At 45.6% G+C, this 27369-nt stretch overlaps 1 protein-coding gene across 1 annotated transcript in view; it reads left to right on the top strand.

The window, feature by feature from the left end:
- Positions 1-27369, top strand: part of ESYT3 (extended synaptotagmin 3) — a 135991-nt gene that overhangs the window by 21748 nt on the left and 86874 nt on the right. The window contains exon 2 of the mRNA XM_063932814.1: positions 21613-21654. Within this exon, the coding sequence (XP_063788884.1) occupies positions 21613-21654 (42 nt within the window). The remainder of the gene's footprint in view (positions 1-21612; positions 21655-27369) is intronic.

Raw genomic sequence — 27369 nt, 5'->3', positions numbered from 1 at the left:
TAAGGGCGACCATCTCAGGAGAGGGTAGAGCCCTTGTTCTTACAAGCGTGTGAGCGCTTTATCCACCCTAGGGGGTGTTTCCCAACGCACCCTAACCTCTGGCGGGAAAGGATATAATGCCAATAACATTTTAGAAATTATCAATTGTTATCGGGGGAAACCCACGCATCATCACACACCTCATTTAAAAAATATATGACAACTGCGCTGTATGTGAAAAAAAAGCTGCTCAGTTTAAAATTGATACGATTAGAAGCATGTAACGAGCGCTACTGTTTATAAAAATATATAAAATGTATATTTGTCATAGAAAATATATATATATAAATTATATGTAAAAAGGTATGTAAAAAAGAATAGTGGCACCTGTAAAGAAAGAATTTTCTGTTAATTTAGCGATATGTTTACAACTCCTTTTGGAGTAAGTGGTTTGAGCTCAGTCCGTTCCGGTTCACAGTTTGAATTGTGAAAAAACTAGCTGTCCCTACCTCCTAGTCAGTCCCGTGCACAAGTAGATGTTGTGGTCCTTCAACCTCAGCCCGCTGCGTCCAGCGGTAGAGGATCACGGCTTGTGATCGGGTCGCGGCTCGATGACGTCACGCTGCGGCTAGGCGTCGGGAAGTTCGGGCCGGGAAGATGATGGTCTGTAGCTCTATGCCTCCAACGCGTTTCATGCGTCCCAGCGCACTTAATCATGGATGGCATATCCATTTCCTGATCCTCTATTTATATTAAAAAAACTTTATTGTTCATTGTTAAAAAAACCGGAAGTACGTACAGGAAGTTGGATAAAACAGGCGGCAAGCATGTGCTCCTGTTTATATATATAAAATATATTTCTTTTTTCTTTTTTTGGTGCCACTTGTATATAATGTAAAGAAGTTGTGTTTAAAATGACAAATAACTTGTATATATTATAAAAAAGCGTTTAATTCGATGTCAATATTAAGTCCCTGAGGTATTAATTTTTTCATTTCAAATATCCATCTTGTTTCATTTTTCAATAAATCTGTCACGATATTTCCCCCTCTCCAATTGTTTGGAACTTTTTTTATTCCCAAGAATTTTAAACCACGTGGATCTTTATTGTGAAAATCAAGGAAATGTTTTGACACACTATGTGTAACAAGTCCTCTTTTTATGTTGTAAATATGTTCGGCCAATCTTATTTTGATTTTTCTTTTTGTTTGGCCGATATATTGTAGCCCACAAGGGCATTCAATGAGGTAAATCACTTGTTCTGTTTCGCAGCTTAAATGGTCTCTAATCTCATATGTTTTTCCTGTTTGGTTTGATTTAAATTGCTCCTCTGGTTTAGTTGTGGATTTATTGAGATTTTTACAAGCTTTGCATTTGAGACAGACTTATACAGACAATTCAAAAAAAAGAACAGGAAAAACCACATGGAAGAAAACAATCGACTAAAAGAAATTATTGTGAGGATTCAGATGAAGAAACAGATGAAGACTATTTTTTAGACTTCAACCAGGGTTCACAGAAACCTCCGGATTACAAAAGAATCCCGAACAAAAAATACAGGGAGAACTTCGCCAGAGAAAAAGAAAGAGAGGACGAAGAGGAGGAATAAGAACAACAAAGAGAACAAACATCACATCTGAAACTAAACCAACAATATTTAATTTGAGCAATAAAACATTATCAAAAGCACAAACTTCGATCTTACAGAAGGGACTTAATTTTGCCCCACAGTCAAAAATCAATAAATTTGACTTATATATTGATGTGCACAAATTCGTAAGAAAGTGCAACATCAAAAAATTCTTCACAAAAAATAATAATTCACAACCATCCATACAAGAAGATGAATTTAAACACACTAAATTTGGCCCACCGTCGACTTTCAATCCCACATATTGTAAAGGGCCACACCTAGAGACATTTCAAAAGCTGTTGGAAGAAGAAATAGAAAAAATACCAGAGAAGCCGAAAATGAAATTAAATATTACTAAGGAGGAAAGATTAGGACTAAAAGAATTGAAACAAGACAAAAGCATCACAATAAAACCAGCTGACAAAGGTGGAGGTATCGTCATCTTGAACAAGGAACAATATGAAAGAGAGGTGACACGGCTCCTGGAAGACCAAGAAACATATGAAATACTGGATCAAGACCCCACCAGTGTCTATGAAAATAAACTTCGAGAACAAATCCAAGAAGGTTTAGAATTGGGAATTATTACCATGAAAGAATTCAATTACATAATGGAAAAAAATCCTAAAATTCCAACCTTTTATTGCTTACCAAAAATGCATAAAGACCCCATAAATCCGCCTGGACGTCCCATAGTGTCAGGAATTCAATCTATTACTTCAAATCTATCCAGATATACCGACTTCTTTCTTCAAGACATCGTAAAATCACAAAGAAGCTACCTCAAAGATACCATCCACATTATACAGATTCTTTCAGAAACACAATGGAAAGATCATTACACTTTGGGGACTTGCGATGTCAAATCATTATATACATGCATTAATCACGAAATAGGTTGTGAACACACTGAATTCTATTTGAATAAATCCAATCTTCCTACCCGACAGGTGAACTTCATCATGGCAAACATTGATTTCATTTTGAACAATAACTATTTTTGGAACAACGGTCAATTCTATCGCCAAAAGTGCGGAACAGCGATGGGCACATCATTCGCGCCCAGCTACGCGAATTTGTTCGTAGCAAGGTGGGAGGACCAAAATATTTGGACAAATAATCCTTTCAAAGAGAGCCTAATTTGTTGGTATAGATTTATCGATGATATCTTCTTCATTTGGGGAGGAACCAACATAGATCTGGAGAAATTCAAACTGCACATAAATAATAACAACATCAACCTTGTTTTTACAATAAATACAAGCAAAGATGAAGTAACCTTTTTGGACCTGGAAATTTTCATTAAGAATAATCAAATCAACACCAAAACACATATAAAGGAAGTCAGTGGTAATAACATCCTACCGAATTCAAGTAACCATCATAAAAACTGGAAATCAAGCATACCATCAAGTCAATTACAAAGAATTAAAAGAAACTGCAGCCAACATGAAACTTATGAAGAACAAAGTAAAAATATGATGCAGAACTTCATTCAAAAAGGATATAAAGTGGAGGAACTGAACAAACAGAAAATTAGAATTGACAGCATGGATAGAAAAGATCTTATAAAATATAAAGACAAAAAGCCTGATGAACACACAGAAAAACTTACATTCATTACCCAATATAACAGCAATCACCACATGATAGAAACTATGCTGAATAAACATTGGCATGTTCTAAAATTGGACAATGAATTGAAAGACTGCCTAACAGATAAACCAAAAATCATATATAAAAAGGCAAGAAATATTAAACAGAACCTTGTGAAAAGTCATCAGAGAAACTCGCCAATGAAAAAAGAAACAAAAGGCTACCATTTCTGTCTCAAATGCAAAGCTTGTAAAAATCTCAATAAATCCACAACTAAACCAGAGGAGCAATTTAAATCAAACCAAACAGGAAAAACATATGAGATTAGAGACCATTTAAGCTGCGAAACAGAACAAGTGATTTACCTCATTGAATGCCCTTGTGGGCTACAATATATCGGCCAAACAAAAAGAAAAATCAAAATAAGATTGGCCGAACATATTTACAACATAAAAAGAGGACTTGTTACACATAGTGTGTCAAAACATTTCCTTGATTTTCACAATAAAGATCCACGTGGTTTAAAATTCTTGGGAATAAAAAAAGTTCCAAACAATTGGAGAGGGGGAAATATCGTGACAGATTTATTGAAAAATGAAACAAGATGGATATTTGAAATGAAAACATTAATACCTCAGGGACTTAATATTGACATCGAATTAAACGCTTTTTTATAATATATACAAGTTATTTGTCATTTTAAACACAACTTCTTTACATTATATACAAGTGGCACCAAAAAAAGAAAAAATAAATATATTTTATATATATAAACAGGAGCACATGCTTGCCGCCTGTTTTATCCAACTTCCTGTACGTACTTCCGTTTTTTTTAACAATGAACAATAAAGTTTTTTTAATATAAATAGAGGATCAGGAAATGGATATGCCATCCATGATTAAGTGCGCTGGGACGCATGAAACGCGTTGGAGGCATAGAGCTACAGACCATCATCTTCCCGGCCCGAACTTCCCGACGCCTAGCCGCAGCGTGACATCATCGAGCCGCGACCCGATCACAAGCCGTGATCCTCTACCGCTGGACGCAGCGGGCTGAGGTTGAAGGACCACAACATCTACTTGTGCACGGGACTGACTAGGAGGTAGGGACAGCTAGTTTTTTCACAATTCAAACTGTGAACCGGAACGGACTGAGCTCAAACCACTTACTCCAAAAGGAGTTGTAAACATATCGCTAAATTAACAGAAAATTCTTTCTTTACAGGTGCCACTATTCTTTTTTACATACCTTTTTACATATAATTTATATATATATATTTTCTATGACAAATATACATTTTATATATTTTTATAAACAGTAGCGCTCGTTACATGCTTCTAAACACACCTCATTTAATTTCTCAGATTCAGGAAAACTACAGGTAGTTTTTCCTGACCGAACATAATACCCTTTTTTGGTGGTACTCGTATTATCAGAAACGTGTAAAACATTTTTCATTGCCTCAATTATGTGACGTGTGGCCCTACTGGAAGTCACATTTGTCTCTTCACCGTCGACACTGGAGTCAGTATCCGTGTCGGCGTCTATATCTGCCATCTGAGGTAACGGGCGCTTTAGAGCCCCTGACGGCCTATGAGACGTCTGGACAGGCACAAGCTAAGTAGCCGACTGTTTCATGTCAACCACTGTCTTTTATACAGAGCTGACACTGTCACGTAATTCCTTCCAACAGTTCATCCACTCAGGTGTCGACCCCCTAGGGGGTGACATCACTATTACAGGCAATCTGCTCCGTCTCCACATCATTTTTCTCCTCATACATGTCGACACAAACGTACCGACACACAGCACACACACAGGGAATGCTCTGATAGAGGACAGGACCCCACTAGCCCTTTGGGGAGACAGAGGGAGAGTTTGCCAGCACACACCAGAGCGCTATATATATACAGGGATAACCTTATATAAGTGTTTTTCCCCTTATAGCTGCTGTATTGTTTATACTGCGCCTAATTAGTGCCCCCCTCTCTTTTTTAACCCTTTCTGTAGTGTAGTGACTGCAGGGGAGAGCCAGGGAGCTTCCCTCCAACGGAGCTGTGAGGGAAAATGGCGCCAGTGTGCTGAGGAGATAGGCTCCGCCCCCTTCTCGGCGGCCTTATCTCCCGTTTTTCTGTGTATTCTGGCAGGGGTTAAATGCATCCATATAGCCCAGGAGCTATATGTGATGCATTTTTTGCCATCCAAGGTGTTTTTATTGCGTCTCAGGGCGCCCCCCCCCAGCGCCCTGCACCCTCAGTGACCGGAGTGTGAAGTGTGCTGAGAGCAATGGCGCACAGGTGCGGTGCTGTGCGCTACCTTATTGAAGACAGGACGTCTTCTGCCGCCGATTTTCCGGACCTCTTCTGCTCTTCTGGCTCTGTAAGGGGGACGGCGGCGCGGCTCTGGGACCCATCCATGGCTTGGCCTGTGATCGTCCCTCTGGAGCTAATGTCCAGTAGCCTAAGAAGCCCAATCCACTCTGCACGCAGGTGAGTTCGCTTCTTCTCCCCTTAGTCCCTCGATGCAGTGAGCCTGTTGCCAGCAGGACTCACTGAAAATAAAAAACCTAATTTAAACTTTTACTCTAAGCAGCTCAGGAGAGCCACCTAGACTGCACCCTTCTCGTTCGGGCACAAAAATCTAACTGAGGCTTGGAGGAGGGTCATGGGGGGAGGAGCCAGTGTACACCAGCTAGTCCTAAAGCTTTTACTTTTGTGCCCAGTCTCCTGCGGAGCCGCTATTCCCCATGGTCCTTTCGGAGTTCCCAGCATCCACTAGGACGTCAGAGAAAGGAGTGAGAGGAGAAGAGAGAGAGAGGGTGTCGGGGAGAGAGAAAGAGAGAGAGGAGCAATAAAGAGAGGGAGAGAGAGAAAAAGGGGTCAGTGGGGAAAAGAGAGAGAGAGAGAGAGAGAGAGGGCATCAGGGAGAGAGAGAGTGTCAGAGGGAAGGAGGGAGAGCGAAAAAGAGAAGGGGTGCAAGAGAGAGTGAAAGTGTCAGCAAGAGACAGACACAGATAGGGAGAGAGAGAAAACGAGAGAGAGTGGGTGTCAGGGAGACACACACACACACACACACACACACACACACACACACACACTATCAGGGAGGGAGAGAGAGAGGGGGGAGAGCAGCGGGCCCTGGAAACAGCCGGGGCCCTATAGCAGCTGTACCCCTTGCACCCACAGTAGTTACACCACTGACCCTGGGGTAGATGTACTATAGCAGCACACATCATGCGAGGCCAAGCAGAAAGGTACATCGATGAGATGTGAGAACATCTCGTTTGCTGGAGCCGGGGAATTAAGACTTCCCCCTCCTGCGATCCCCACTAGAGTGCACCGCGCATCAGCTTAGTGCTGATGCGCTGTATCTCTTCCTTCCCATCCGGCTCCAGGACGAACGCACGAGATCTCACTACTCTCGCGAGATCTCACATGCAGCCCAAAGCCGGCAGCTGCCAGGGACAGCGCTTAATCCCTGAAAACCCCTGTATTCGGGGGTTAACTGCAAATATTAAGTATCGCCTGAATGAGGGACTTGGCCATGGGCTACACATCACGGATGTAGTTCCGGAGGTTTCCCCCGGCACCCTCCGCTGGAAATGGCCACTGCGCGTGTGTGGCCAGCAGCCCTTACGGCACATCACAGGGACGGGCTCCTTTTAGAGCCCTGTCCCTGCGGGTGCATATTGCAATGCAGTCCTGGGAACTAATCTCGCACTTGTATTAAATTATAATATGTGATTAATGATAAACGGGCCCCTAAGTATGATGGTAGCTGGGCCGTTACTTGTAACATTGCAGACAATGGGGGAGATTCAAATGTTTGAAAAGTCGGTTGGGTGTCTGTTTTTTCCTGACTCCCAACTGACTTTTCAAAACATTTGAATTCCCCCCACTGTGTCCATCTTTCATTATCGTGTTGTGACTCTTCCTCTTCATTTCCTTTTGCTTCTGTGTAACTTGTTTTTCTCTCCCTCAGTTATTAATCCCTTTATATGACGCACGTTTAAGGCGAGTTGACTTTTACACGTTTACGCTATTGCTGTAATCCAGGATGAGACGTTTGTGTCAGTGGCTATTACTATATGTGTGTGCTGAGGAGGAAGGTGGGAACCATTCCCATTATATTGAATTTATTTCAGGTTCAGCCAGATAAACACATCACATAAATGTCTTGTAGAGATATTTCCCAGGCCTGAGCTGGATAAACACGCTGTAATCTGTTATTACTATGAATGCAGCTCTTATGATTGATATAATTGCTAGTGTAAGATCACAGGTACTGTAGACATTCACATAATTGGATGAAAGTAGATTGCGGATGTTACAGGTTATTGATGAGCTCACCGGACTACGGGTCATTTAAAATGAACCGTTGCAGACTCCTGTGTGCCGCCATTGTCATGTGACCTGCGATTGCTTCTGAAGCGTGATATAAGCACATGGCCCGGGTCATTAAATAATCACTAGGCAACGAGTCACTTAGTCACTGCTCGTTGGACGTCGGTAATTGTTCCTCATACCCAGAATGTGACGGCTTTGATGAAGTAGAGAATCCGGTCCCCGTTATTACTCACACCTGTGTCTTCTGTGCAGCAAGTATATGATAGATGCATTAAAAACTATTTTTTTTTCTTTTGGTTATATATTATTCCCTTCCCCAAAGCTACAGTACCAGCGATACCACAAACCTGATGCTTTACTATCATGTTTGAAGTTGTGAAGCCGACGCTGTTAAATTGCTGTAAATCGCATGCCGGGCGCAATCTCACAGTGTCCCCGTTGTGAGTGACAATATTTTAACTGTCGTTTCTATTCTTTGATGAATACGATTCCATATGATGCTTCTAGAATTAGCAGAATGACAGTCACGGTCTGGCGGCAGACCAGGAGGGAGAGAGGAATTAACTCATTCTCATGATGGCGGCGGAGTCTCCGGACTCGATTTACTAAGCTGCTGTTTTTCGAATTCAGCTTTCCGAAGACTCATCCTTCTGTATGAGGGACACAGAAGAGTGATATAGAGATCACTGATCCCTACTGTAAACCTGACCTGCGCACTCGCTGTGAGTAGCGGATTCCTGAAATGCTGCATGGCGTTACCATGGAAACAACTATATCTAAAGCGACTACACTGGTTCTCTTGAGCCGCCAGAACCATGGCACCTGGGTCCTTAAGCGCAGCGCCATGCACACTGGTGTACATGCATTCACTATCAGACACGCACGCCATTGGGCAGAATGCGCAGGAAGAGCACCTGCGTGCACCAGCGCTAATTATTATGTGAGAGAAGTAAGCGCAAGTCACCCGTGTACCGCGCTGTGAGACGCCTCTATACGTTATATACGTTACATATAGGTAACAAATCACTATACTGTCCCTGTGCATGAGGCCTTACCAGGGCAGCCATCAGAAATGGTGGGGCCTGGGACTGCCAGAAAAGCAGGGCCCCCCACCCCCACAACTTCTGCTCCCCCTGCAGCCACCACTATTTACCATTCTAGTCACCAGTTGTTGCTGCCAGGACAAGGCCGCAGAACACCTAGTGGCGCCCCTGGGCACGACTGCCATGGGCCGGGGCCACAGCAGCAGTAAAGAGTAGGCAGCCACAAAAGTACAGCACTGCCAGTATTTTAAATTTGGAGCAGGCCACGAGCCAATCGGAGCACACGGACCGGTAGACAATCATGAGCTGCCGCTGCAAGTTAAAAATGCCGTAGCGCTGCCCCCACTGCGGCAGCCTGCGGGGCCCTCCAATCCACACCGCTGCCATGCAGGTTACCTTGTGGTCAGGGCCCAGCACTGGGGTCCCAGCAGTCCCCCCCTGATGGCAGCCCTGGGCTTGGCTGAGATATAAAACAAAAGCTCTGTAATGGAGCATATTATTGGCAGCGTATGTCCAGGTTTGCAGGAATCTGTATAGTGGCTGTTTCACATTCCTCATAACGTTTCATCACAGGCTGGGAGATATAGTCATGCTATTGTAACTAATCACAGCCAATAGGTGCTCGGACGCATGTTTGTCAGTTCCTGGGCCACCAGTAAAAGTTTCTTCTTATATCCTGCAAGTGAAAGAGAAAGACAGTATCGTGTCTGGACAAGCAGAGCTGCCCAACCTGCAGAGCAGGTCCCACTGATGCCCTGCACCCCCCCACACCTTCCTCATTAAACAGACGCGCCATGGAGACAGGGTGGCTGATCATAATTACAATAGAAGAAGAATCGGTTCCAGAATTGTATGGCGTAAGGGCCAGCAAACAGGCTTCACTTCTTAGGCTGGTGTCAGACAAGAGGTTTTTTATCTGCTGTGATTCCACCTTCCTACTGGAATTACTGCGCTTTATGTAGATGGCGAGGTGTCACTTGAGCAGTTTTCTGGTGGCGTCATTCATTGTGTCATCGCCTTAGTGTTCAGCTAGAAAATCTCAGTCCTGCTGCTTTCCTGCTCAGAGAAAGCAGCTGGTGTGACACCAGCGGAGTGAACGTGCAGGGTACAGAATGCTGCTGAGCTTTCAACACATTTTAAATAAAGAATGATGGACATGGTCACATTAGTGTTCTCATATGCTTACTAGTGGTAGGTATACTCTAATCATGCAGGTACAGATGTTACACAGAGTCTGGCCAAAGCCTAGAGATTAGTGACTGTATGGAGCTCTGATAGGGAGGCTGAGTGTGTTTCAGTGTATTGTACAGGGATGTTTCCTGCTGTTTGCAGAAGGAGGGAAATATTACATATTTATGAAGCAGTGATAACCCTATCTCTGGGATTTTAGTTATCAGGGCTTCTCCCAATATGAGAAGAGGTAAACAGCGTAGGAATCATGGCTTTCTCTCTTTGCGACACTTAATATCACATAGACATCTGTTGGGACGGCGGCTTAACCCAGTGAAACAAGCAGCAAAACGACCAGCTATATGATAATGCTCACCTGCTGTGACAGCACTTCCAAAAACCTGCCGGGACTTGGTACATTGAAAAAGTGGGGACTACAGTCTGCAGCGTAAGTTTATTTAATATCCTGCAAGATGCAGGTTGTACTCTCTAGGTATAGGAGTCTCTCTGTAAGGAACCGGGACTGCAGTCCCCGCAGTCCCACCCCTGATGTCGGCCCTGTTGCCGTGTAAATGAATGCTGCTTTAAAAATACGGATATCCTTGATCTATGCTATGGGTATGGGTCAGTAGGTCGACCACTAATGACTGTCGACCTAAGTGTGCCGACCTAATGACCATATCCCTATACTACATTCAGGCTTTGTTAAATAGGCTATTTCCTTAAATCTTTTGCACAAAAGCCATTTCCACATGATGTTCAGTTAATACATATATTGTATAGTCTATTAGGCATACAGCTATATAATGACCATATTCGTGTCACTGACCTAGATTGAGGGTGTTGTGAACTCGGGGATTCTTCCGATGGTTGGGAAGAGGAACCACAACTGGGCCGGAACAGGGGTGGCCTGATATAGGATTTCCTCGTACAGGACTCTGACAGTAAGGTTTGGTGAAGTATTGAAGAGCTTTATTGCAGGAAAAGAACAACTCAAAGTCATATAGTATAAAGGGAACTTATGAAGGAATGTCCAGGACCATTGAAGGATTAGTGAGCAATGTTAGAGATACTGGTGACTGAAGAAATTGTAACGGTGGTAAAAGACACAGATGACTTGAAAAACTTGTGAACGGAGATTAGGACGCTGGTGATTAGAAGGACTAAGTGCCGTGGTTTGGGACGCTGATGATTTGTAGAACTTAAGTGCAGTGGTTTAAGACGCTGATGATTTGTAGAACTTGAGTGCAGTGATTTAAGTCGCTGATGATTTGCAGAACTTGAGAACGGTGATTAGGGCCCGCAGCCCACGCTGATTCCTAGGAGCACTGGTGACTGGACCGCAGAGAGACACACCAGCCGCTGGGAACGCTGGAGCCTGTGCGGCGAACTGGCACCTGGAAGTGCCGGAGACACTGGAGTACAACTTCAGAGATTCTTGCCGGGAACAAGAGCGCTGGCATCCACTTCGGGAAAAGACGATACTCAGGCGCCGAGGCTCTGTCTGACTTTGAATCTCCCGCCACCGCCGGATTGGCGGAACAGTCTGATGACGTCACCTGCCCCCCGCCCACGTGATGCCGGGTGTCATGGCGGCGCCCTTGCCCTGGAGAACCGCCGGGAGCCGCGCCAGCCAGACGCCGGAGCCCGTGGCCAACCGAAGGCGGAGGCCGCAACACAGACCAGCAGGCACGCAGGGGTAAGCGCAGCGAACGCCGCCTCTGGCGTGTGACAGTACCCCCTCCTCCAGGAGTGGCCCCTGGACACTTTCCAGGTTTTGTTGGATGTCTGGAATGGAAGATCCGCACCAGTCGGGGAGCCGTAACTTCAGTAGCCTTGACCCAGCTCCTTTCCTCGGGGCCAAAACCTTTCCATTCCACCAAATACTGTAGATTCTTGTGAAGATAGCGAGAGTCAAGAATAGCTTTGATTTCAAAGTCTGTACCATCTTCAGCCTCTGCAGAGGTTGGCCTTGGGGACTTGGAATGAAATCGGTTCAAAACAAGAGGGCGAAGAAGAGACACATGGAAGGAATTTGGTATCCGGAGATGGGAAGGCAATCCCAATTTGCAAACAACCGGATTCAGGACTTGTAACACGGGGTAAGGACCAATGAACCTCGGAGCGAACTTCATAGTGGGCACCTTTAAACTGAGATTGCGGGTAGAGAGCCATACCCTGTCACCAACCTTGTATTGAGGAGCTGCCCGTCGCTTCCTATCCGCAAAGAACTTATAGCGGCCAGAGACTCTCTTGAGGTTAGCATGAACTCGACTCCAGATTTGACTGAAGTGCCGAAGAGTAGAGGCTGCAGCAGGAACTTCCGGGGGACAAATGGGTAATTCTGGAACTTGGGGATGAAATCCATAATTAATAAAAATTGGAGACTCACCAGTCGAAGAGTGGTATAGATGATTATGGGCAAACTCGGCCCAAGGCAACAGCTCCACCCAATTATCTTGCGAGGGGGAGAGATAAACACGGAGAAAAGTCTCTAAATCTTGATTGACGCGTTCAGTTTGCCCATTAGTTTGCGGATGGTAAGCGGATGAAAACTTGAGTTTTATTTGTAAGGCCGAACAGAGGGCTCTCCAGAATCTTGCAGTAAACTGTACCCCCCGGTCAGAGACTTTTTCCAGAGGTAACCCGTGCAGGCGGAAGTGTTCCCGGATAAATAACAAAGCCAACTTAGAAGCTGATGGTAACCCGGTCAACGGAACAAAATGTGCCATCTTGGAGAAACGGTCAATAATTACCCAGACGGTGTTATGACCCTTAGAGAGGGGCTGTTCAGTAACAAAGTCCATAGAGATATGGGTCCAAGGCCTTTTAGGAATGGACAATGGGTGCAGCAACCCCGCAGGAGGCAGACGAAGAGTTTTGTGCTGAGCACATTGAGGACACGAGTTGACATAATCTTGAACATCCTTCTTCATAGTGTCCCACCAGTAAGATCTTCGTAGAAATTCCCACATCTTTTGAACTCCAGGATGACCAGAAAACTTGGAAATGTGAGCCCACTGCAACAATCTTGGTCGAAATTTAGCTGGCACAGACATTCTTCCAGGAGGAGGACCCAACGCGGTGGGAGCCGCTGAAATAGAAACTGGACTGAGAATCAAAGCCTTTTCAACGGAATTCTCCTCATCCGAAGCCGTTAAGGAACGGGATAGGGCATCAGCCTTGGTGTTAAAAGTTCCAGCCCGGTACTTAATGACAAACGAAAATCGGGCAAAGAAGAGCGCCCATCTAGCTTGATGGGGATTCAAGCACTGGGCCGTCTTGAGATACAGCAAATTCTTGTGATCAGTGAAAATCGTAATTAGGTGTTTAGCACCTTCCAAAAGATATCTCCATTCTTCCAAGGCAGATTTTATTGCCAAAAGCTCTTTGTCTCCAATGGTGTAATTTAGTTCAGCAGGAGAGAACTTGCGAGAATGGAAACCACATGGATGTAACTTCCCATCTGAAGCGTACTGTGAAAGCACGGCACCAATGCCTACCGTAGAAGCATCAACCTCCAAAAAGAATGGTTTTAAAAAGTCTGGTTGCTGAAGTACCGAAGCGGTCATAAAGGCTGCCTTCAACTGAGCGAACGCTGCTACAGCTTCAGAGGACCAATGGCTTGGGTCAGCCCTCTTCTTGGTTAGGGCAGTAATAGGCGCCACAATGGTAGAGAAACCCCTTATGAATTTCCGGTAGTAATTTGCGAACCCCAGAAATCGTTGAGGCTGAGTCCAGTCCCGAATGGCAGAGAGTTTCTCCGGATCCATACGCAGCTCCGTGCCCGAAATGATGTAACCCAGAAATGGAATAGAGGGGACCTCAAAGGTACACTTGGAAATCTTGCCGTATAGATGGTTCTCTCGCAATCGAAGAAGTACCTCTTTAACATGTACTCTGTGCTCAGTGAGATTCTTAGAAAATATCAGAATGTCATCCAAATATACCACTACATTCAGGTATAACATATCCCGAAAGATTTCATTAATGAATCCCTGGAAGACGGCGGGGGCATTACCATATACTCATAATGCCCGTCCCTAGTATTGAAGGCCGTCTTCCATTCGTCCCCTTGTCGGAAACGTATCAAATTATAAGCTCCCCTTAAATCGAGCTTGGTGACGACTCGGGCTCCGCGAACTCTATCAAAAAGCTCCATGATGAGCGGCAAAGGATACTTATTCTTAATGGTGATATCATTTAGACCACGATAGTCGATACATGGCCTCAGGCCTCCGTCCTTTTTCTTCACAAAAAAGTAACCTGCTCCCGCCGGGGAAGTAGAGGGGCGGATGAATCCCTTCTGCAGATTAGACTTGATATATTCCGACATAGCTTGAGTATCGGGTACTGATAAAGGATAAGTGCGACCCCGAGGTGGCATTTTCCCCGGAATGAGCTCAATAGGACAGTCCCAGGGTCTATGCGGTGGTAACTGATCGGCCGCCTGTTCCGAGAACACATCTGAAAACTCCTGATAAGCCTCTGGAATAAGCCCGACTTGGAAGATACACGGAGCGGGTAGACAGGAGTGAGACAATTTGAATGACAAAATGGACTCCAAGAAATTATCTGTGTCGACCTCCAGTCGACGTGAGGGTTGTGAAGCTTGAGCCAAGGAAGACCAAGAACAAGATCGTGAGGCATCTCCCGAATCACAAGGAACTCCAAATGTTCTTGGTGCAAAGCTCCCACTTGCAGCTTGATTGGCATTGTACAACTTGAAATCAGACCATTAGAAATTTGGGTACCATTAATAGCAGTCATCGTAATAGGTCGTTCGACCGACCGTAACTGTAAGCCCAGATTCTGGGCACAGGAAAGGGAAATAAAATTCCCCACAGCCCCTGAGTCCAACAGTGCCTTAACGGTTTTGACTACTGACTCAGAAAACAGAGACACGGAGAGTAAACAGTCCACTGCCGGAGAAGATTGAGAAGAAACCCCTAGCTCGACTTCTCCAGAACAAGCTAGGACTGCCCGTTTCCCGGACGTGACTTGCAAGATTTGAGAAAATGATCCGCAGCTCCACAGTAGAGGCAGAGTCTGCCTTCCCGACGACGCTGACGTTCTTCTGGGGACAGCCGAGACCGATTTAATCTGCATGGGTTCGTCTGGACTCGGAATAACTGTTTGCTTAGACGGAAGAGATCGGAATCTTGACCGATCTGACCGACTACGTTCACTACCTCGTTCCTGCATGCGAAGATCCACCTTTACACAGAGTGAGATCAACTGTTTCAAGGAATCTGGCAGATCTCTAGTGATCAACTCGTCCTTTAAACAATCAGAGAGCCCATTCCAAAAAGCAGCCCGAAGGGCATCATTATTCCAGCACAGTTCTGAAGCTATGGTTTGAAAATGAATCACATACTGTCACACTGAACGAGAGCCTTGTCGAACACGGAGCAAGTCAGCAGAGGCAGCGGTCGTCCTGCCGGGCTCATCGAAGATCCTTCGGAATGACGTGATGAAGTTGGTATAACTAGAAACCAACGGATCTGATCGCTCCCATAACGGTGACACCCACTCCAACGCTGAACCCTCAAGCAAAGAGATAATGTATACCACTTTAGACCGATCAGTAGGAAAGTTATGTGAAAGGAGTTCGAAATGTACCTCACACTGATTGAGGAAACCACGGCAATTCTTTGGATTCCCGTTATAACGAGGAGTAGTAGGAAGCTGAAGGCGTGACCTGGTTCCGGACATGGACGGAACATTGCTAGAGACAACCACTGGAGAGGATACTGGAACTAGAGCTGAAACCACTGAAGCCAGAGAAGTCTGGATTTGATCCAGCCGGACAGATAATTCCTGGAGGTAATGCATCACCTGATTCTGTGCTGCTTCCTGACTCTGTACTCGGGAAACCAAGTCCTGCATGGTGCTTGCCTCTGGGTTCCGATTCCCCGGGTCCATGGGGCCTGAGTATACTGTCACTGACCTAGATTGAGGGTGTTGTGAACTCGGGGGTTCTTCAGATGGTTGGGAAGAGGAACCACAACTGGGCCGGAACAGGGGTGGCCTGATATAGGATTTCCTCGTTCAGGACTCTGACAGTAAGGTTTGGTGAAATATTGAAGAGCTTTATTGCAGGAAAAGAACAACTCAAAGTCATATAGTATAAAGGGAACTTATGAAGGAATGTCCAGACCCATTGAAGGGTTAGTGAGCAATGTTAGAGATACTGGTGACTGAAGAAATTGTAACGGTGGTAAAAGACACAGATGACTTGAAGAACTTGTGAACGGAGATTAGGACGCTGGTGATTAGAAGGACTAAGTGCAGTGGTTTGGGACGCTGATGATTTGTAGAACTTGAGTGCAGTGGTTTGGGACACTGATGATTTGTAGAACTTGAGTGCAGTGGTTTGGGACGCTGATGATTTGTAGAACTTAAGTGCAGTGGTTTAAGTCGCTGATGATTTGCAGAACTTGAGAACGGTGATTAGGGCCCGCAGCCCACGCTGATTCCTAGGAGCACTGGTGACTGGACCGCAGAGAGACACACCAGCCGCTGGAGCCTGTGCGGCGAACTGGCACCTGGAAGTGCCGGAGACACTGGAGTACAACTTCAGAGATTCTTGCCGGGAACAAGAGCGCTGGCATCCACTTCGGGAAAAGACGATACTCAGGCGCCGAGGCTCTGTCTGACTTTGAATCTCCCGCCACCGCCAGATTGGCGGAACAGTCTGATGATGTCACCTGCCCCCCGCCCACGTGATGCCGGGTGTCATGGCGGCGCCCTTGCCCTGGAGAACCGCCGGGAGCCGCGCCAGCCAGACGCCGGAGCCCTGGCCCACCGAAGGCGGAGGCCGCAACACAGACTAGCAGGCACGCAGGGGTAAGCGCGGCGAACGCCGCCTCTGGCGTGTGACAATTCGTATACAGTCCTATCTATCAGTGGCTGGATAGAGCGAGTGGTGGGCCCTTGCCCCTTGTGCAAAAATATGTTTTGCGGTCCATCCCCTCCCCCAAGCACAAAAAAAGAAACATTTTCTATTCTGCATCATTTACCGCAGGCTTCACAAAGAAATAAAATGTGATGATATTACAAGTGACTATAGGTGTTAATATTTTAAAAGGACCTGCGACTCTTACATGTGTAATGTTTCAATCACACTATACATGTAGGCAGTGAAATGAAAAATAGGCCTCATAGAATGGAAAAAGAGACAAAGCAAACACTGACGTTTAATTACTGTCCACATGCTCAGGGAGTCTGTCATTGATTTAGGACAAGAAATAAGCAAAACTCTCACAGTTCAGTTCTCAAAAGTAGTCACCGTGGTGGTCATTCCGAGTTGATCGCTAGCTGCATTTGTTCGCAGCGCAGCGATCAGGCTATAAAACGGCAGTTCTGCGCATGCGGTGAAAATGCGCACGCGCGACGTACGGGCACAACGAACTATGCAGTTTTGCACAGGGTCTATGCATTTCAGTCGCACTGGTTGCTGCAGAGTGATTGACTTGAAGTGGGCGTTTCTGGGTGGCAACTGACCATTTTCAGGGAGTGTTAGGAAAACGCAGGCGTGCCAGGGAAAACGCAGGCGTGGCTGGGCGAATGCTGGGCGGCTTTGTGACGTCAAATCCGGAACTGAATAGTCTGAAGTAATCGCAAGCGCTGAGTAGGTTTTGAGCTACTCTGAAACTACACAAATTTTTTTTGCAGGAGCTCTGCCATACAACCGTTTGCACTTCTGCTAAGCTAAAATACACTCCCAGTGGGCGGCGGCATAGCGTTTGCATGGCTGCTAAAACTAGCTAGCGAGCGATCAACTCGGAATGACCCTCATATTAGGATCATACGATGTTCCTCGTTCTTGCGTATAGGCTGCAAATGTGTATGCAGTTGCGAATTAGTTTTTTACTGCTCCTATCGGCAACGTCACTTGCTAACATTAGCAGTTCCGTATCCTGCAAAATCGCATTTCCTGAAGCATGGGCGTACAAGTGAATTATTTAGTGACTATTTTATTTCCGGGGAATTTTTTTTTTTTTAAGACAAAAAAAAATAGTTAAAAATATTAAAGAAGATACTTTTTATAATTATTTTTGTTCTAGAAATTGTTGTTTAGAAATATAATTTTGCTTAATAATTTTTTTTTTTTTTACGAGTCCCCTGCAAACAAATCTTGCGCAATTCAATTTAAAAGTAAAAGTGGGTTCCAAATTCTTACGTTTCATATATAATACCCCGGAGTGAGTGTGTGATGGTCAGCGGGGCCAGACTAGGCAGTGAGACCAGTGCCACCGAACGTCCATGGGCGCAGTTACTGTCCTGCAGTACCTGTGTCCTGCCCAGCTTCCTGCTCCTGGTGATTGTAGGCTGGCTGGAGAATGTGGTGCCTTTGTGGGCTGGCTCCGGGCCGGCAGAGCCGGGGCGACTCTAAGGGTTTTTTGCGAAAGGGACTTTCATGAGATTGTGACGTCATATCCCTGGTGACAATAGCAGGTCTCAGAGAGGATAAGCCAGAGGTGAGAGGTGGGTAGGACCCCCCACTCCTCTCCCCCAGCCGGACCGCCTTCTCCTTCTTTGTTATAGCCCGTGGCATACTGATAATGCCGCTGGCTGCGGGCCCCTTCATTGCGGCATACCTCGGTCCAATAGTTATGCCTCTGCATAGACATACTATATTTATAATGTTTATAGATATATAGACAACCACTGTACCCCCCATCCCCTCCATAAGAGGAAGACCATCTCATCTTGTGTGCACTAACTTCACCCACCTGTACCCACCATTAGTCTCATTCTATTCTATTTCTAGTATTGATACTTCTTGTACATCCCTTGTGTAGCTTTTCTTAGCGTTTTATTTTGCCTGTTGGTCTTGTAAGTCTTTCTGCTATGTCCGGTCTATATAATGTGCTATATATTATGTAGACAGTAGACATACTATACCCAGTGGCGTAACTCCCAGAGACATTGGAGGCACTGGCCTCCGGGCTTAAGCTGTCAGGGGGGCACAAAGGAGGAAAGACTGAGGGGGGGTGGAGAACTAGGACAGATCTCTATCCAGTGGCAAATACAGGATTTCTATAGGGGGGTTTCCAAATGCAATCCACAATCTACTACTCTGCGGAACATGGAATACCGTATTAATATTTAACACTATAGATTGCCTATAGTATTGGCTGTAGCAAACATATTTAAATAATATAAATAAGTGGTCAGGAAAAGGTTAAACATACTGTAATAAATACACAAACATAATAGAACCAATACTGCACTTTCTAAGCACACATCCTCCCACCTCAGGGTAAGGCTCCTGTCTCTTCTTCCTGGTAGCAACTCTCCGGTCCATTGCACTGATTGAGGACTGAGAACCACACACACAGACTGGGCATGTGCAGCAGCTCTGCTCTGTCCCTTAAACTGCATGATGTGGTAGCAGCTCTAGTAATCGTATTATATACCATTGCTATTGTCCTAATTTGATCCACTTGCCAAGAGGAGGGGGGTTTCCAGGCAACCGGAAATTCCCCCCTGCGTTTGCCTATGCTATCCACTCATTTCATAGGGATTTGCTACAGTCACTGCTGACTGCTGCCCTGGCTCCACACTTGCCTACTTTTGAAAAATCATTTCACAGAGATAGTGAAAGTAACACCTATCAGTGTGGACGTGTGCTGCTACATCGGAGAGGCGTGTCATGAAAATGACTTACATCCAAATGTAAATGAGACCCAACGTTAGTAAGATCTACTTGTTGAAGAAAAGACAGTGATATTTTGCAGGATTTGTTTGTGTATTGTGTTTTACAAGAGCTGCCATATACTGTAAGTGGCAGCAAGAAACCTTATTTAAAATGCATGTAGCCATAGGGATCATTGTGCCTTATAGCCAAAGCAGGGGAATGACTGATGAACCCATTTGAATGTATGTATCTGTGATTTCTTCCCCCCCTAAGAATAGCTACATATTGAGGGTAAGGTGCAATCAGGGAGATTGCTGGTCTATTCAGGGAGTCAGGGAGATTGCTGCTATTTCAGGGAGTCTCCTGCAGAATGAGGGAGGGTAGGCAACTATGCCTTGCTCACAAGCCCCCTTTGTAGCTCCCTAGAGCTGAAGAGTCCTGAAATGTGTGATAGCAGCAGCAGTGTGTGTGTATAGTGAGCTACAGCTCTGCTGTTGTGTCTTCTATGATGAAAGAAAGAAGATCAGAACTTGTTATAAGGAAGTGCACTAATTGTTAAAAAAAATTTTAACGGATCTATTTATTATCGTATGCAGGCATCACCCGAAAATAAAGATTCCTTATCGCCCCAATTAGCTGCAGAAAGGAATGTTCATTCTCCCAGATTTGCCACTGGTGTGTCACCGAGACAGGGGCTCCAATAGGAGCCAATCCTGGCGACCACTAAAAGTATTGTGACGTCTTCTTTTGCCTCCCTCAACTGTGCTACTGTACATATGCTGACGGCACAACCTTCTATTTTGCCTCTGGGCGTCTGATATGAAATTACACCACTGAGTATACCTATGTAATTTGTTTAGAACTATAGAGATACTAGTATTTTGGACCCATCATTTGCTCACAAGTATGCAAAAATTACATGAAAAATATTGATGTGTCCTACTGACAGCGGCCGCTACATGTGTTTCACTGGCCGTTTAAAAAGTGTCCAAAAAGTGGTTTAATAATAAATTAAGGGGGACATTTACTAAGAAGTGATAAGAGCGGAGAAGTGAGCCAGTGGAGAAGTTGCCCCATCAACCAATCAGCACTGAAGTAACATCTATAATTTGCATACTATAAAATTATACAGAGCTGCTGATTGGTGGATGGGACAACTTCTCAACTGGCTCACTTCTCCGCTCTTATCACTGCTTAGTAAATGTCCCCCTATGTTACTGCGGGCGGTGAATGAGTGGCCTGGCCCAATATGTTTATATTCCTATTGTGTGAGGTTTAATTGATGATAAGGGTGTTCATATATATTTATTTTCCCGCTACTTGAGGTGTAATGGGTGATCATAGATACCTCTTTCAGTTCAGTTGCTATGTTCTGACCCCTCCCACCAGTGTCAGTGATGTCATCATCTGGGAGTTTGGGCATCTACTGAGCATGTCTGAGACATGACAGCCTTTCACCATTATTATATAATATGAGTAGATCTGTAGAGATATACTGTCCCTGTATAAAGTATATAGAGATATGCTGTATAATGTGAATATATATGCATTTACTGTACCTCAATTTAGGCCCTCATTCCGAGTTGTTCGCTCGCAAGCTGCTTTTAGCAGCTTTGCACACGCTAAGCTGCCGCCTACTGGGAGTGAATCTTAGCTTATCAAAATTGCGAACGAAAGATTTGCAATATTGCGAAAAGACTTCTCTGTGCAGTTTCTGAGTAGCTCGAGACTTACTCTTCCAGTGCGATCAGTTCAGTGCTTGTCGTTCCTGGTTTGACGTCACAAACACACCCAGCGTTCGCCCAGACACTCCTCCGTTTCTCCAGCCACTCCCGCGTTTTTCCCAGAAACGGTAGTGTTTTTTCACACACTCCCATAAAACGGCCAGTTTCCGCCCAGAAACACCCACTTCCTGTCAGTCACACTCCGATCACCAGAACGAAGAAAAAACCTTGTAATGCCGTGAGTAAAATTCCTAACTGCATAGCAAATTTACTTGGCGCACTCGCACTGCGGACATTGCGCATGCGCATTAGCGACTAATCGCTCCGTTGCGAGAAAAAAATAACGAGCGAACAACTCGGAATGACCCCCTTAGTCCATTATTTTGTGGCACCAGACAAATAAATGATAATAAATGTATTTTTACTCCTAGTGAGAACATGAAAAATGAGGATATTTCTCCTTTGTCTTCACAGGTGCATTTTCCGGATGTAGAACGGGTGGAGTGGGTCAATAAGGTAACATGTTCCTCTCCATTTATACATTGACACAGAGCATACCGGCATATACATCTGTGTGTCTGATTTCTGGTCTAGGGGCCTAATTCAGACCTGATCGAATGCGATGCAATTTTTGCAGAGGCCTGCGATCAGATATCCGCAGCCCAGACTGAGTGAAAACCCGCCCCGTACAAGTGTGCGAATGCATGCGTATGCCGTGCGAAAGCTTCTCCAGACAGCGCTCATCCATTCGCATCTCACTCACCATCGATTGATTTTTCCAGTCTGTGCGTAGCCCAGGACTTACTCCTACAGTGCCATAGAATCAGGCTGATCAGGGGCGGGGCTGACGTCACACACCCACCCTGAAAACACTTGGGAACGCCTGCGTTTTTCCTGACACTCCCAGAAAACGGCCAGTTACCACCCACAAACGCCCTCTTCCTGTCAATCTGCCTGCATTCAACTACCAATCAAAAAAAGACGAAGGATTTTTTTTGCAGTTTGGCCACACACATGCGCATGACAATCCGTACGCATGCGCAGTCGTTCGATAATCGGCCGCTGTACGATTTTGTACAACAGGGATCAGGTCTGAATTAGGCCCCAGATACCTGTCTGGTCTAGATACCTGTGTACACACCTTTGTGTCTGATGTCTGGTCTAGATACCTGTGTACACACCTTTGTGTCTGATGTCTGATCTAGATACCTGGGTACACACCTGTGTGTCTGATGTCTGGTCTAGATACCTGAGTACACACCTGTGTGTCTGATGTCTGGTCTAGATACCTGAGTACACACCTTTGTGTCTGATGTCTGGTCTAGATACCTGGGTACACACCTGTGTGTCTGATGTCTGGTCTAGATACCTGAGTACACACCTGTGTGTCTGATTTCTGGTCTAGATACCTGAGTACACACCTGTGTGTCTGATGTCTGGTCTAGATACCTGAGTACACACCTGTGTGTCTGATGTCTGGTCTAGATACCTGGGTACACACCTGTGTGTCTGATGTCTGGTCTAGATACCTGAGTACACACCTTTGTGTCTGATGTCTGGTCTAGATACCTGGGTACACACCTGTGTGTCTGATGTCTGGTCTAGATACCTGAGTACACACCTGTGTGTCTGATTTATGGTCTAGATACCTGAGTACACACCTGTGTGTCGGATGTCTGGTCTAGATACCTGAGTACACACCTGTGTGTCGGATGTCTGGTCTAGATACCTGAGTACACACCTGTGTGTCTGATGTCTGGTCTAGATACCTGAGTACACACCTGTGTGTCTGATGTCTGGTCTAGATACCTGAGTACACACCTGTGTGCCTGATGTCTGGTCTAGATACCTGAGTACACACCTGTGTGTCTGATGTCTGGTCTAGATACCTGAGTACACACCTGTGTGTCTGATGTCTGGTCTAGATACCTGAGTACACACCTGTGTGTCTGATGTCTGATCTAGATACCTCTAAGTACACACCTGTGTGTCTGATGTCTGGTCTAGATACCTGAGTACACACCTGTGTGTCTGATGTCTGGTCTAGATACCTGAGTACACACCTGTGTGTCTGATTTATGGTCTAGATACCTCTAAGTACACACCTGTGTGTCTGATGTCTGGTCTAGATACCTGAGTACACACCTGTGTGTCTGATTTCTGGTTTAGATACCTCTAAGTACACACCTGTGTGTCTGATGTCTGGTCTAGATACCTGAGTACACACCTGTGTGTCTGATGTCTGGTCTAGATACCTGAGTACACACCTGTGTGTCAGATGTTTGGTCTAGATACCTGAGTACACACCTGTGTGTCTGATGTCTGGTCTAGATACCTGGGTACACACCTGTGTGTCTGATTTATGGTCTAGATACCTCTAAGTACACACCTGTGTGTCTGATGTCTGGTCTAGATACCTGAGTACACACCTGTGTGTCTGATATCTGGTCTAGATACCTGAGTACACACCTGTGTGTCTGATTTATGGTCTAGATACCTGGGCACACACCTGTGTGTCTGATTTATGGTCTAGAAACCTGAGTACACACCTGTGTGCCTGATGTCTGGTCTAGATACCTGAGTACACACCTGTGTGTCTGATGTCTGGTCTAGATACCTGAGTACACACCTGTGTGTCTGATGTCTGGTCTAGATACCTCTAAGTACACACCTGTGTGTCTGTTGACTGGTCTAGATACCTCTAAGTACACACCTGTGTGTCTGATGTCTGGTCTAGATACCTGAGTACACACCTGTGTGTCTGATGTCTGGTCTAGATACCTGAGTACACACCTGTGTGTCTGATTTCTGGTCTAGATACCTCTAAGTACACACCTGTGTGTTTGATGTCTGGTCTAGATACCTGAGTACACACCTGTGTGTCTGATGTCTGGTCTAGATACCTGAGTACACACCTGTGTGTCTGATTTATGGTCTAGATACCTCTAAGTACACACCTGTGTGTCTGATGTCTGGTCTAGATACCTGAGTACACACCTGTGTGTCTGATTTCTGGTCTAGATACCTCTAAGTACACACCTGTGTGTCTGATGTCTGGTCTAGATACCTGAGTACACACCTGTGTGTCTGATGTCTGGTCTAGATACCTGAGTACACACCTGTGTGTCTGATATCTGGTCTAGATACCTGAGTACACACCTGTGTGTCTGATTTATGGTCTAGATACCTGGGCACACACCTGTGTGTCTGATTTATGGTCTAGATACCTGAGTACACACCTGTGTGTCTGATGTCTGGTCTAGATACCTGAGTACACACCTGTGTGCCTGATGTCTGGTCTAGATACCTGAGTACACACCTGTGTGTCTGATGTCTGGTCTAGATACCTCTAAGCACACACCTGTGTGTCTGATGACTGGTCTAGATACCTCTAAGTACACACCTGTGTGTCTGATGTCTGGTCTAGATACCTGAGAACACACCTGTGTGTCTGATGTCTGGTCTAGATACCTGAGTACACACCTGTGTGTCTGATGTCTGGTCTAGATACCTGAGTACACACCTGTGTGTCTGATGTCTGGTCTAGATACCTGAGTACACACCTGTGTGTCTGATTTATGGTCTAGATACCTGAGTAAACACCTGTGAGTCTGATTTATGGTCTAGATACCTGAGTACACACCTGTGTGTCTGATGTCTGGTCTAGATACCTCTAAGTACACACCTGTGTGTCTGATGTCTGGTCTAGATACCTGAGTACACACCTGTGTGTCTGATTTATGGTCTAGATACCTTTAAGTACACACCTGTGTGTCTGATGTCTGGTCTAGATACTTGAGTACACACCTGTGTGTCTGATGTCTGGTCTAGATACCTGAGTACACACCTGTGTGTCTGATTTATGGTCTAGATACCTCTAAGTACACACCTGTGTGTCTGATGTCTGGTCTAGATACCTGAGTACACACCTGTGTGTCTGATGTCTGGTCTAGATACCTGAGTACACACCTGTGTGTCTGATGTCTGGTCTAGATACCTGGGTACACACCTGTGTGTCTGATGTCTGGTCTAGATACCTGGGTACACACCTGTGTGTCTGATGTCTGGTCTAGATACCTGAGTACACACCTGTGTGTCTGATGTCTGGTATAGATACCTGAGTACACACCTGTGTGTCTGATGTCTGGTCTAGATACCTGAGTACACACCTGTGTGTCTGATGTCTGGTCTAGATACCTGAGTACACACCTGTGTGTCTGATGTCTGGTCTAGATACCTGGGTACACACCTGTGTGTCTGATGTCTGGTATAGATACCTGAGTACACACCTGTGTGTCTGATGTCTGGTCTAGATACCTGAGTACACACCTGTGTGTCTGATGTCTGGTCTAGATACCTCTAAGTACACATCTGTGTGTCTGATGTCTGGTCTAGATACCTGAGTACACACCTGTGTGTCTGATGTCTGGTATAGATACCTGAGTACACACCTGTGTGTCTGATGTCTGGTCTAGATACCTGGGTACACACCTGTGTGTCTGATGTCTGGTCTAGATACCTGGGTACACACCTGTGTGTCTGATGTCTGGTCTAGATACCTGGGTACACACCTGTGGGTCTGATGTCTGGTATAGATACCTGAGTACACACCTGTGTGTCTGATGTCTGGTCTAGATACCTGAGTACACACCTGTGTGTCTGATGTCTGGTCTAGATACCTCTAAGTACACACCTGTGTGTCTGATGTCTGGTCTAGATACCTGAGTACACACCTGTGTGTCTGATGTCTGGTATAGATACCTGAGTACACACCTGTGTGTCTGATGTCTGGTCTAGGTACCTGGGTACACACCTGTGTGTCTGATGTCTGGTCTAGATACCTGGGTACACACCTGTGTGTCTGATGTCTGGTCTAGATACCTGAGTACACACCTGTGTGTCTGATGTCTGGTCTAGGTACCTGGGTACACACCTGTGTGTCTGATGTCTGGTCTAGATACCTGGGTACACACCTGTGTGTCTGATGTCTGGTCTAGATACCTGGGTACACACCTGTGTGTCTGATTTCTCGGGCAGATACTGAATTGATTTCCTCTCTTGGACTTTCTGGGCTAATGCACTTTGTATCTTAAATACATCAGTTTTCATATAAAACACGTCTCTATAAAATAAACATTTATTGCGAAAAACACTGAATAATAGATATAAAACAATAGAAAATACACTGATATCAGCTGTTACAGATAATGAATCCAATTCAGTCCACCCTGTCTTGGTTATCGCTCTAGATGAGGTGTGACATCTTGGATTCAGCATCTTAAAACCAAAACGGGTTCACACGGATTTCTGATCTCATACAGTCTGTGTGAACTGGTGTTTCTGGGGCTAATTGCGTGCTATGGCTTGCCGCACGTTATCCGTGGGCTTTCCGCAGGAGATAATTTTATAGTTCCGGGCCCTTAACCCGGGAGCTAAACAGGGGGTACACACAGAGAGACCCGTGCTTACATTCTAAGCAATCTGACTAGATTGCTTAGAAATTAAGCACGGATCTCGCCGTGTGTAGGGTGCCGGCGACAGCAATGCGCGGTCCTGCGCGTCGCTATTGCCGGCTCTAGATTTAGCATGCATGTATGTCAGAACTAGTGGAATCGCTCACTTCACCGCTGGGTGAAATGAGCATGCCCCCCCCTCCCCCCCCTGCTCTGCTCACATCACGCTGAGTGCTGAGCGATCTATGGGGGTAATTCAGATCTGATCGCTAGGCTGCGTTTTCGCACAGCGGGCGATAAGGTCCAAACTGCGCATGCACCACAATGCGCAGACGCGTCACACAGGTACAAAGCGGATCGCCGCTCAGCGATGGGTTTGAGTGACGGATCCGTTCGCACGGGTGATCGCAAGGAGATTGACAGGAAGAGGGCGTTTGTGGGTGGTAACTGACCGTTTTCTGGGAGAGTGGAAAAACGCAGGCGTGTCCAAGCGTTTGCAGGGCCGGTGTCTGATGTCAATTCCGGACCAGGACAGGCTGAAGTGATCGCAGCGGCTGAGTAAGTCCTGGGCTGAGCAGAGACTGCACAAGATCTGTTTGTACATCTCTGCTACACATGCGATCGCACACTTACACAGCTAAAATACCCTCCCCTATGGGTGGTGACTATCTGATCGCAGCGCTGCAAAAATTGCCTGCTAGCGATCAGGTCTGAATTCGCCCTGTGATAAATCGCTCAGCACCCATCTCTCTCGTGTGAACGGGGCTTAAGTTGTGCG

Source organism: Pseudophryne corroboree, chromosome 7 (genome assembly GCF_028390025.1).
Source record: "Pseudophryne corroboree isolate aPseCor3 chromosome 7, aPseCor3.hap2, whole genome shotgun sequence".
Taxonomy (NCBI): Eukaryota; Metazoa; Chordata; class Amphibia; order Anura; family Myobatrachidae; genus Pseudophryne; species Pseudophryne corroboree.
This window is presented reverse-complemented; position numbering and strand designations above follow the sequence as displayed.